Raw genomic sequence first — 12,600 nt, 5'->3', positions numbered from 1 at the left:
CAAAACACTTCATGATGATGGAAGTGAGTGCCACAGGACGATAGTCATTTAGCTCAGCTACTTTAGCTCTCTTGGGAACAGGAACAATGGTGGCCTCTTGAAGCATGTGGGAACAGGAGACTGAGATAGGGATTGATTGAATTTGTCCCTAAACACACCAGCCAGCTGGTCTGCGCATGCTCTGAGGACACGGCTAGGGATGCTGTCTGGGCCCGCAGCCTTGAGAGGGTTAACACGTTTTATTCATGTTGGCTGCGGTGAAGGAGAGCCTGCAGGTTTTGGTAGCGGGCTGTGTCAGTGGCACTGTATTGTCCTCAAAGCGAGCAAAGAAGGTGTTTATTTGGTCTGGGAGCAAGACATTGGTGTCCGCGATGGGGCTGGTTTTCTTTTTGTAGTCTGTGATTGACTACAAAACACATACGTCTCGAGTCTGAGCCGTTGAATTGTGACTCTACTTTGTCTCTATACTGACGCTTAGCTTGTTGGATTGCCTTGCGGAGGTAATAGCTACACTGTTTGTATGCTATTATTTTTCCGGTCGCCTTGCCATGATTAAAAGCAGTGGTTCGCTTTTTCAGTTTTGCGCGAATGCTGCCATCAGTCCACGGTTTCTGGCTGGGGAAGGTTTTAATATTCACCGTGTGTACCACATCACCGATGCACTTGCTAATAAACTCGCTCACCGAATCAGCTTATAGAGTGAAGTTATTCTCTGAGGCTGACCAGAACATTTCCCAGTCCACATGATCAAAACAATCAGATTTTATTTTCCTGCATTAGTAACATCGTGATTATTCCTCTACTGACAATTATTTGACTGGTTTGAATGTCTCCCTGATTAACATGGCTGCCATTTTCACCAATGTGGGAACTTTGAGGGTTTATGACATAGCCCTTTTAAAACTTCTTTGGGATAGCCCGCTTTTTTTCAATTTTCACCTGAAATTACATACCCAAATCTAACTGCCTGTAGCAAGGATATGCATATTCTTGGTACCATTTAGAAGGACAAAATGTGAATTGAATGTAGGAGAATAACACACAATAGATCTGGTAGAAGAAAATACAAAGAAAAAAAACTACTTTTTTTTCCTACCACCATCTTTGAAATGCACGAGAAAAGTCCCAAATCTAGCCATCACTTGTAGTTCCGATGGTGTCCACAAGATGGCAGCAGTGTACTTTCAAAGTTTCAGACGGATAACTTGAAGTTACTACATGACATTTAGACATTTAAGTCACCCAGGTACATTTGGGCAAATCGTGAAGGAGACATTCACATGACATTTTTCGGCAAGAATATCGTCAAATCTGTGTACTTGGACTTTTCCAGTATTAGTAGCCATATTATAAGTTCAACATTTGCAAAACACCCAGTTTTCAAAACTCTCCATATTCTTATCATTTTTGTCCAAAAGGAAAATCTTTGCTGTCGCACAAGGTTAGCAGCAACATTTTCAATAAGCATTTTTCTACGGCTGGCCATGCTTTCCATCTGGCTACCCCTACCCCGGCCAACATCTCAGCACCCCCGCAGCAACTTGCCCAAGCCCCCCCTCTTCTCCTTCACCCAAATCCAGACAGCTGATGTTCTGAAAGAGCTGCAAAATTTGAACCCCTACAAATCAGCTGGGCTCGACAATCTAGACCCTCTTTCTAAAATTGTTGCAACCCCTATTACTAGCCTATTCAACCTCTCCTTCGTGTCGTCTGAGATCCCCAAAGATTAGAAAGCTGCCGCGGTCATCCACCTCTTCAAAGGGGGAGACACTCTAGACCCAAACTGTTAAAGACCTATATCCATTCTGCCCTGTCTTTCTAAAATCTTCGAAAGCCAAGTTAACAAACAGGTCACCAACCATTTCGAATCCCACCGTACCTTCTCCACTATGCAATCTGGTTTCCGAGCTGGTCATGGGTGCACCTCAGCCACGCTCAAGGTCCTAAACAATCTAACTGCCATCGATAAAAGACAGTACTGTGCAGCAGTATTCGTCGACCTGGCCAAGGTTTTTGACTGTCAATCACCGCATTCTTATCGGCAGACTGCCTCGCCTGGTTCACCAACTACTTCTCACAGTTCAGTTTGTCAAATCGGAGGGCCTGCTGTCCGGACCTCTGGCAGTCTCTATGGGGGTGCCACAGGGTTCAAGTCTCAGGCCGACTCTTTTCTTTGTATATATCAATGATGTCGCTCTTGCTGCTGGTGATTCTCTGATCCACCTCTACGCAGAAGGCACCATTCTGCATACATCTAGCCCTTCTTTGGACACTGTGCTAACAAACCTCCAAACGAGCTTCAACGCCATACAACACTCCTTCTGTGGCCTCCAACTATTAAATGCTAGTAAACCTAAGTGCATGCTCTTCAACCGATTGCTGCCTGCACCCTCCCGCCCGACGAGCATCACTACTCTGGACGGTTCTGATCTAGAATATGTGGACAACTACAAATACCACAGTGTCTGGCTAGACTGTAAACTCTCTTTCCAGACTCACATTAAGAATCTCCAATCCAAAATTAAATCTAGAATCCGCTTCCTATTTCGCAACAAAGCCTCAGTCACTCATGCTGCCAAACATACCCTTGTGAAACTGACCATCCTACCGATCCTGGACTTCGACGATGTCATTTACAAAATAGCCTCCAACACTCTACTCAGCAAACTGGATGTAGTCTATCACAGTGCCATCCATTTTGTCACGAAAGCCCCATATACTTACCACCACTGCAACCTGTATGCTCTCGTTGGCTGGCCCTCACCACATATCCGTCGCCAAACACACTGGCTCCAGGTCATCTATGTCTTTGCTAGGTAAAGCCCCGCCTTATCTCAGGTCACCATAGCAACATGAACACGCTCCAGCAGGTATATTGCACTGGTCATCCCCAAAGCCAATTCCTCCTTTGGCTGCCCTTCCTTCCAGTTCTCTGCTGCCAATGACTGGAACAAATTGCAACAATCACTGAAGCTGAAGTCATATCCCCTTCTCTAACTTTAAGCATCAGCTGTCAGAGGAGCTTACCGATCACTACCTGTACACAGCCAATCTGTAAATAGCACACCTAACTTCCTCATACCCATATTACTTACCCTCTTGCACCCCAGTATTAATGCTAAATTGTAATTATTTTGCCTCTATGTCCTATTTATTGCCTAACACCCTACATTTGCACACATTGTACATATAAAAATCTATTGTGTTATTGTCTGTACGTTTGTGTAACTGTGTTGTGGTTTGTCATACTGCTTTGCGTTATCTTGGCCAGGTCGCAGTGGGAAATGAGAACATGTTCTCAACTGGCCTACCTGGTTAAAAAGGCTAAATATATTTTTTTAAAGTCAGTATGATGTTTGTCCATGTTTGTCAATAACTGAGTATAAATTTTCCCAAATAATTAGGACCCAAAAATTATAGAAGTAATGCTTTACATGTCCAAATAATTTGAGATTAAAAATAAATCTCACCCTCAAGATATTTAGCATTTCCATCATTTAAAAAGTATTAGGCAAGACTCATTGACTCATAGCCTGTTATAGCCTGTTTTTAACATTTCACATTCACAGACAGATCTATTTACATGCAAGAACAAGTCCGTTTCTGTTAGTTGAGGCAGTAGACGCATAACCACCTATAAACAATGTCGACACATTTTGGAATTTATTTTAAGTTAAAAAAAAAAAGTTTTTTTTTTGCTACGCATACTTTTGTATCACAAAGTAGTAAAAATTAAAACTTTGCTATGTGGAAGTTCATCAGTTCAGAAATTATTTGTCATTATAACATCCACTTAAACACATTTTTTTATTTATTTTTGTGCACAGGTACAGTTGAAGTCAAACGTTTCCATACATTTAGGTTGGAGTCATTAACTCATTTTTCAACCACTCCACAAATTTCTTGTTAACAAACTATAGGTTTGGCAAGTCGGTTAGGACATCTACTTTGTGCATGACAAGTAATTTTCCAACAATTGTTTACAGAGATTATTTCACTGTATCACAATTCCAGTGGGTCAGAAGTTTCCATACACTAAGTTGACTGTGCCTTTAAACAGCTAACAGTTTGGAAAATTACAGAAAAGGTCAAGGCTTTAGAAGCTTCTGATAGGCTAATTGACATCATTTGAGTCAATTGTCTGGATTACTGCAACTCGCTGTTGGCTGGGCTCCCTGCCTGTGCCATTAAACCCCTACAACTCATCCAGAACGCCGCAGCCCGTCTGGTGTTCAACCTTCCCAAGTTCTCTCACGTCACCCCGCTCCTCCGCTCTCTCCACTGGCTTCCAGTTGAAGCTCGCATCCGCTACAAGACCATGGTGCTTGCCTACGGAGCTGTGAGGGGAACGGCACCGCAGTACCTCCAGGCTCTGATCAGGCCCTACACCCAAGCAAGGGCACTGCGTTCATCCACCTCTGGCCTGCTCGCCTCCCTACCATTGAGGAAGTACAGTTCCCGCTCAGCCCAGTCAAAACTGTTCGCTGCTCTGGCCCCCAATGGTGGAACAAACTCCCTCACGACGCCAGGACAGCGGAGTCAATCACCACCTTCCGGAGACACCTGAAACCCCACCTCTTCAAGGAATACCTAGGATAGGATAAGTAATCCTTCTCACCCCCCCCTTAATGATTTAGATGCACTATTGTAAAGTGGCTGTTCCACTGGATGTCAGAAGGTGAATTCACCAATTTGTAAGTCGCTCTGGATAAGAGCGTCTGCTAAATGACTTAAATGTAAAATGTAAATGTAATTGGAGGTGTACCTGTGGATGTATTTCAAGGCCTACTTTCAAACTCAGTGCCTCTTTGCTCGACATCATGGGAAAAGCAAAAGAAATCAGCCAAGACCCCAGAAAAACAAGTGTAGACCTCCACAAGTCTGGTTCATCCTTGGGAGCAATTTCCAAGGTAGCACGTTCATCTGTACAAACAATAGTAAGCAGGTATAAACACCATGGGACCACACAACAGTCATACCGCCCAGGAAGGAGACGCGTTCTGTCCCCTAGAGAAGAATGTACTTTGGTGCGAAAAGTGCAAATCAATCCCAGAACAGCAGCAAAGGACCTTGTGAAGATGCTGGAGGAAACCGGTACAAAAGTATTAATCCACAGTAAAACGAGTCCTATATCGACATAACCTGAAGCCACTGTTCCAAAACCTCCATAAAAAAAAAGCCAGACTACGGTTTGCAACTGCACATGGGGACAAAGATAATACTTTTGGGAGAAATGTCCTCTGATCTGATGAAACAAAAATAGAACTGTTTGGCCATAATGACGAAGCCCTGACCTCAATCCCATAGAAAATTTGTGGGTAGAACTGAAAAAGTGTGTGAAAGCAAGGAGGCCTACAAACCTGACTCAGTTACATTCAGCTCTGTCAGGAGAAATGGGCCAAAATACACCCAAGTTATTGTGGAAGGCTACCCGAAACATTTGACCCAAGTTTAACTATTTAAAGGCAATGCTACCAAACACTAATTGAGTGTATGTAAAACTTCTGACCCACTGGGAATGTGATGAAAGAAATCATTTCACATATTTAAAATAAAGTGGTGAGCCTAACTGACCCAAACAGGGAACAGGGATTTTTTTAGAGATTAAATGCCAGAAATTGTGAAAAACTGAGTTTAAATGTATTTGGCTAAGGTGTATGTAAACTTCAGACTTCAACTGTACTTATGTCTATATGTTAAATCAAGTGACTTTTGTAGACTGCATCATTTGTTATTAACTACCTCATTTTAGAATTACTCATCAAATTGACAAGCATTGATAAAAGTTATTAAAAAAACAACAAAATCAGACTTCACCTCTGAAGTGATCGAGGTACACCAAATATGCTCTACACAGGACCAATAGTTTTTCAACGGTCACTGTCTGAGACTAATGTAAAGACTGTCATAAGAAGCTGTGCAGCCAAGGCAACTAGGTTCTTAACGTTTGGAGGGACAGTCCTGTTCTTTTCACATTGGTTTTCGTTGTTCTCAAGCTGCAAGCTCAACATTTCCTTTCTTGTAAAATGTCTCTTCTGCAAGGTTCTGTTTCTAGAAGTCCTGTCGAATGTTTTCCTTGTTCTCGTCACCATGCTGCTGTTTGAGCTGTCCAACTTCATTCTCCAACTGGACGATGGCACGTTCAATCTCATAGTTCTTACTTACGAGGGACACCCAACTGTTACAAAAGAGATGGCATGGATTTAGAAATCATACCACGGCTGAGAAAACAGTAATGAAAAATACAACATTCACAGAACTGACTTTGACTCCAGCTCTCTCAGCTTGGCTCCGCCTGCAAGCTGATCATTCTTCCGTTGCCAGTTCAAGTCCTGAATCTGCTTTCTGTATAAATGACACACACACACACAGAAAAGGTTGTGAAAAATATATACTGTATATGCAGATGTGAAGAAGCTTGTCGACACAGTTTGTGTCAGACTGAGTCCAAAACTATTACCAAACGAGCTAACCATGAGGAATGTATTGCACAAATTGGAAATTGTAAAGCAACGTTTTCCACCATTTACCTACCTACATTTCTGTAGTTCTTTTTGAGCCAATTCAATCATAAAGGCCAGGTTACTGTGGAGTGGAAATAATGACAAAGATTAAGGCAAAGTCAAAAAATCCCTGTGAATCTATACTTTACCCTTCAGGACAAGCATGTGTAAAAAGGACTAAACTGACAAGTAAAAAGACTGATCTCCTCCACTCTCAAATTAAATGACTAATCAAACCCCATTTGTTAGCTTAATTCAAATCAGTTTGGTTGTCCCTCCTGACTCTTTGAAACTAAAATAAATGAAGAGCTCTATTGGGGGCACAAGCAGCAGCCACCGACTCACTCATTGTAGACCTTCCATGCATTGGTACCGTAGTGTGCCATAAGTTCCAGGTTCTCAATGCGCACTGCTTGATGCTCCAGCTGAGCCATAGAGTTGTTCACACTCTCCTGCCATGCAGTGATGTCATTCTTCTGCCCTGATGATGGAGCTGGAAGCTCATATCTGCACAGGTGAAACAGAAACAGTTGAGTGTACACTCAGAGGATGATGAGGGTTTAAATGTGTCAAGTGTTGGGGAATAATCAGAATTATTTGGGTAACATAGATAGGATGTTTTATTTTCATGATATGCTTATGAGTTATTTCTCATAAGAAAGTATTTTGTTGTACTATAGTGGTGGCCATTGACAGTTATCTGTTCTCTGTCAGGACTAAGTTGCTTGGGCCGCAGAGAGGGGAGAGGTCAAGGTGTCATCATGTGTAAACATATCTTTTGCTCCACTGTGTCTGTGTGCCAGTCACTCCCTACTTTTCCCATCGGGGAGAGGAGGATGGCAGTGTCTGGAATCATTCTATGCTCCCTCTATCTTAACCTATAGCCTCACTCTCCTCCCCGTGAGCTTGTCCAGGATTGGTTGTATTTAGAATTGGTTGTATCTAAATGACAATTTGTTATATATCATAGGGTGGGGGTTAATGTCTTGGTACCATTTTGTACCAAGGACAAAATAAGAGCTTTGTTTAGGAGACCAAACTGAACAATAATTTATAGCCAACTGTCTGGCTAGGGGATACTCCTCTCTGAAGTAAAGTATTTATTTGTGTAAGTTCCTGGGACCTGTGGATTGTCATGTCGTCTAGGGGGGGTGGATCTTCGCTATAAAGGATCCCATTTGCCATTATGTTGGGACTCAATTTTTCATTAGAGATACTGAACTGTTGAAAGTCAAAATGCTATTGCAATGTGGAAGGGACTCTCAGAGAATTAATTGATAGACACTGAATTGATCTGAGAGTCACAGGGTTTGTGATAGAGCTCATATAATTAAAGATGGACTTTGATAACTAACTGACTTGTGTGTGTGGTTTGCGCCCATGATTTGGTAAATAGAGGAAATTTCCACGACAAGTTAGAACTGAATGTGGGATTGACAGTTAGCAAGCTTTTTTTAAACATGACTGTTCGTGCTCTGAGCAAAAGAGTAGACTGGGTTTACCTCTTCATGCTGAGAAGTTCCAGGGGCTGCCGGGCTGCTAGTCTCTCAAACTCGTTCCTCATGATTTCAGTCTGATGGGTGATATAAGCATTAGTATTTGCTTCACATAATGTCATTGTCGAGCAGTGTAGATTTCACAGTTGACAGTGACGAGTCAGTCAAAAGCCAGCGTCATGGCATTAGTTTACATATTCATTTATGCCTTTTTGTTTTTATAGCATGAACTGAGTACATGGTACTTACTTCAAATGTAGTGAAATCAGGTGTTGGCATATAACTGAGGTAGTTCTTGGTGGGTCTGTATCGGCGAGTCTCCTCCTCTACCAAGGCTGCAGCCTGTGTATGGAAATTAATACAGATTGACAGCATACTAGTACAGTAGACTAGTTAGACTTGTGACTGAGGGGTGACCTAAAAGCAGGGGTTGGAACCTAAATTTTTCAATAGTTTTGTTCTGAACAGAACCATGTTTTTTGTTCTGTTACACTTTCCCGAACTGCAAAATAAAGTTCTGAATGGTATGAACCACAAAAAGTACCCGTTTATATTTTTCCTTTCTAAACTACTTCACCAATCAGTGTAAATAGAGTAGCTTGTTATGGTGCAGGCAAGCTATAGTTGTTTACATGCGTGATTTTATCACGGACAGAGAAGTATAGGGCCGAGATGTGACTGAAATTTTGCAGATGGGAAGAGCGCAAGAGAGGATGGAGGAGGAAGTTTGGATTGAAGCACTGGGCATCTTATGACATGTTTTATCTGAATTAGGCCCACAGAATTATACCTATGGAGGAGCGGCTTCTTTGGAGGAACTTTGAAAATCTTTTAATTTCCGAGACTTGCCAGGGATAGCTAGCTAACGAATCTAGGTGTGCAGAGGCACCAGGATTAAAAACACGTTTCACCTTTTTGTAGTTAAGAAAGCCCATGTGAGACGTGATAACTATAGTATCCCTAACTAGCATTGAAAAAGTTAATCCAAAATTAATCCATTCTTCTCTAAAAATCTATTTTCTCAATCACGTTTGTAACGTCAGTAGGCTACAGCAGCCTAAACTTCAGAGGGGCAGGTTGCCTACACATGCACACTGGCAAAGATTTTCAGCTGGGAGGTTAGCTGAGCAACGCTCAACTCCGTTCTCTTATATCGAGGCGGAGCTGAGTTTTGATAACTGTTCGTGGGATTTGCTATCAACATTGGGTCACAAAAAGGTTGATTCTCTGAAAAATGTGAATTCTGAAAACACTTTCCTGCACAACTGCACCTACAATAACTTGTATCGAATACATCCAACTTTTTCCTAAACTCAGCACGAATGAGCCAATTGAAACGGCCAGTGCTATCCGGGATTCTTAGGACACCGCTACCCTGACCATTGTTGAAAGTAAATTACACACCTACTTATTTTATAGCCTAGGTGTAATAATAGAATTACATTTAGAAACCCTATTCATTTCATATATGAACTTTGTGGGCCTAGTAGCCTAGGCATACAAGTAAAGTTAACCTCAGTTCACTGTTAAAAAAAATATAAAAAATTTCAAGTTGGGAAAATATTTTCCAATGTAACGGGCATAATATGGGTACGTTATGCTTTGTAATGTTAATGACAATGGGTTATTGATCTATTAGTGGCACGTCACAAAATGTTGACCATCCATATTTACTATGTTAAAATCAGCGGTTGGAAATTAAATCTTCCAATCGTTTCGTTTTAAAACAGAACCATATTTTTTTCCTTTCCGTTCCATAGTTCTGACCAGCAAAAGAAAATTCTGAACCGATTCAAAAAAGTTAACGGTTTATATTGTTCCTATCTCTTTTTTTTATTTTTTACATTCAGCTCGACATTAAATTGTTTCACCAATGGATAGAGCAGACTGCTATGGAGCAGGCAAGCTATGCATTGGGCAGACAAGTGTAGCGTAGGGTGCGACAAATTTAGCAGGTGAGGAGAGCGCTCGGCATCTTGTTGTTATTACATGCATTATCTGAATTATACCTACAGAGGCACGGCTTCTATGAAGGAACTTTGAAAGTCTTAACTTCAGAGTTGGATAAACGTTGGACCAGAGCTCGCCATTGATCCTGACTCCGTTCAATTACATTACAAATAGTGTCGCCTAGAGTTTGCGAGCTAGCGAACAAGCTTGTGTGTGCAAAGCGTGACCAAAATTAAAACAAGAATGACCTTTTTGCAGTTAGTAACTCCAGTGTGAAACATGATAACTATAATATCCATTAACTAGCATTGAACAATTGAATCCACTCTTCTCTAAAAATGTCAGAATCGTGCCTGTAACATCAGTAGCTACAGTAGACTATGCATGCTTCGGAGGTAGGTAGGTAGCCTACACACAGGTAAAGATTTCAAATCCAATACTTTTTTTTATTTGTCACATACACGTGTTTGCAGGTGTAGTGAAATGCTGGCAGGGAGACACTGGAATAGGTTTGAGTGACTGGGGTCTTTGCATATGTGCTTAGCTGCGTTTTTTTGTGGTACTCGAAAGAAAAAAAATGCCTGAACGTAAAATAACGTTATTAACCAGTTCCCATGCTTTTAAAATAACGATTCTGTTCCCGTTCTATCCCTGAATCGGTTCTAATCCCTGGTTAAAATTGAACTAGGTTACCTAAAATGTCAAATGTAATATACAGCAAACAAGTATTTTTCCAATATTGTAGCTGGCAAAATACAGTCATGTTATGCTTTGCAATGTTAATGACAATGGATTATTGATCTACTAGTGGCACACCTCACAAAAAAATATTTAAGCTGGTATAATACGGGCACCTTCAAAGTTCACCAATATACACTGAGTGTACAAAAAAAAATTGGAACACCTCTTTCCATGACAGACTGACCAGGTGAAAGCTATGATCCCTTATTGTCACCTATTAAATCCACTGGAGACAGGTTAAAGAATAATTTAAGCATTGAGACATGGATTGTGTATTTGTGCCATTCAGAGGGTAACATGCCCATATTTTCTTTACTTAGATTTGTGTGTATATGTTATTAAATATTACTTGTTAGATATTACTGCACTGTCGAAGCTAGAAACAACCCTTTCGCTACACCAGCAATAACATCTGCTAAACACGTATGTAACCAATAAAATTTAATTTGAATGGGCAAGACAATTTTACTTGCCTTTGAAGAGGGTATGGTATTAGGTGCCAGGCTCACCGGTTAGAGTGTGTCAAGAACTGCAACACTGCTGGGTTTTTCCACAATCAACAGTTTCCTGTGTGTCATTCAAACTTATTCCACTGTCTGCCTGCCAGCTGAAAATCTTTGCCTGTTTGTGTAGGCTACCTGCCACTACCCCCGAAGCATGCATATTTTAAGATGGCATAATACGGGGATCTTATGGTATGCAATGGTCATCAACCTGCACTAACGATCTACTAGTGGCACATAAAAAGTATATGGGTCAAAGTTAACTGTAAAAATCATAAGAAAATTAAAGAATGTGGGGATAACTACATTTTCTTGGTCAAACACTTTAAAATGTATACTTTTTCTTTAATGAAATAAGAAAAAAAACATCTTGCTCACTTATGTGTATGGTGTTTAGGTGATGACTGTAAAGCACATCTTGCGTTAACAATTTAACATTTGCTAAACAGCACCCCATTAGGCTACTGAAAGTCATTTTTGATATGGCACGAAAATGAAAAACGATTTGGTATAAATGTTGATTACGGAAGATTGAACAAGTGTGCTTCAAACCGTTAACTTGGAATAATTTGTTATTGTCTGTGAATCCGACTCAGTTTCCCCACCAAAACACACGCGATACTGAAAATGTGATTTTTGGTTTTACAAAGTATAGCAAAAACTATACGATGCCTTTCTTCTTAATCAACCGCAGTTATGAGCTACATTTAATATTCATAGATGTACAGGAGTCAGAAAACTGTGAGAATGAATTTGAACAATATGTACATAATTTCTTATAACAAAAAGCAATCAACTTGATATAATAGTCTTTATATACATTTGTCTAGTCCCCTGACTGTTTGTATACTCCGTTGTTTACTTTTTCTATATTGTATATTTTGAATAGCTTTAAGAGAACGGAGTTGCACGTTTCTCAGCTAGCTCATGTCTGATGCTAGCTAGTTTGCAACAGGTAGCTATGTATGGAGCAGATACTTACCGCCTCTCTAACGCCCGCTGCATCATAACCCTGGTCAAAATACGGTAGGGCATCGACAAATACTTCACCAGCTACTGATGAAGTTCCAGCCATATTCAGTTTAGTTGTTTGTTTGCTAACACCGCTGGATGGATGGATGGATGGCTAGCTAGTTGTCTCAGCAGCAAACCAACGCAGCTGGTTGCTTCTGCCGTCTTCCGGGAGGCTGAACGTATTTTCCGTTGGTGTCTTATGGCCCTTGATTTTACAGCGCCCCTTACGCATTGGAGTGATTCTTAATCTAAAATTACTATTTAATTATTATGTAACATAGCTAATAATACATTTTTCAACACATGCCATTTGCATCCTGAATTTGGTGTATATCAGGTAATATGTTAGGTTCCTAGGACTAATTACCACAAAAATGGCACAACATTAGGAAA

At 40.8% G+C, this 12,600-nt stretch overlaps 1 protein-coding gene across 1 annotated transcript; it reads right to left on the bottom strand.

Moving 5' to 3' along the window:
- Positions 1–4,625: 4,625 nt before the first annotated feature.
- Positions 4,626–12,377, bottom strand: LOC135504345 (pre-mRNA-splicing factor SPF27-like). Its single transcript, XM_064922836.1, has 7 exons — positions 12,176–12,377; positions 8,249–8,341; positions 8,006–8,076; positions 6,849–7,010; positions 6,535–6,585; positions 6,265–6,345; positions 4,626–6,178 (listed from the first exon to the last, which is right to left on the bottom strand). The coding sequence occupies exons 1-7, from the start codon at positions 12,266–12,268 to the stop codon at positions 6,052–6,054; spliced, it is 678 nt and encodes a 225-aa protein (XP_064778908.1). The 5' UTR covers positions 12,269–12,377; the 3' UTR covers positions 4,626–6,051.
- Positions 12,378–12,600: the final 223 nt, after the last annotated feature.

Source organism: Oncorhynchus masou, chromosome 18 (genome assembly GCF_036934945.1).
Source record: "Oncorhynchus masou masou isolate Uvic2021 chromosome 18, UVic_Omas_1.1, whole genome shotgun sequence".
NCBI lineage: Eukaryota > Metazoa > Chordata > Actinopteri > Salmoniformes > Salmonidae > Oncorhynchus > Oncorhynchus masou.
This window is presented reverse-complemented; position numbering and strand designations above follow the sequence as displayed.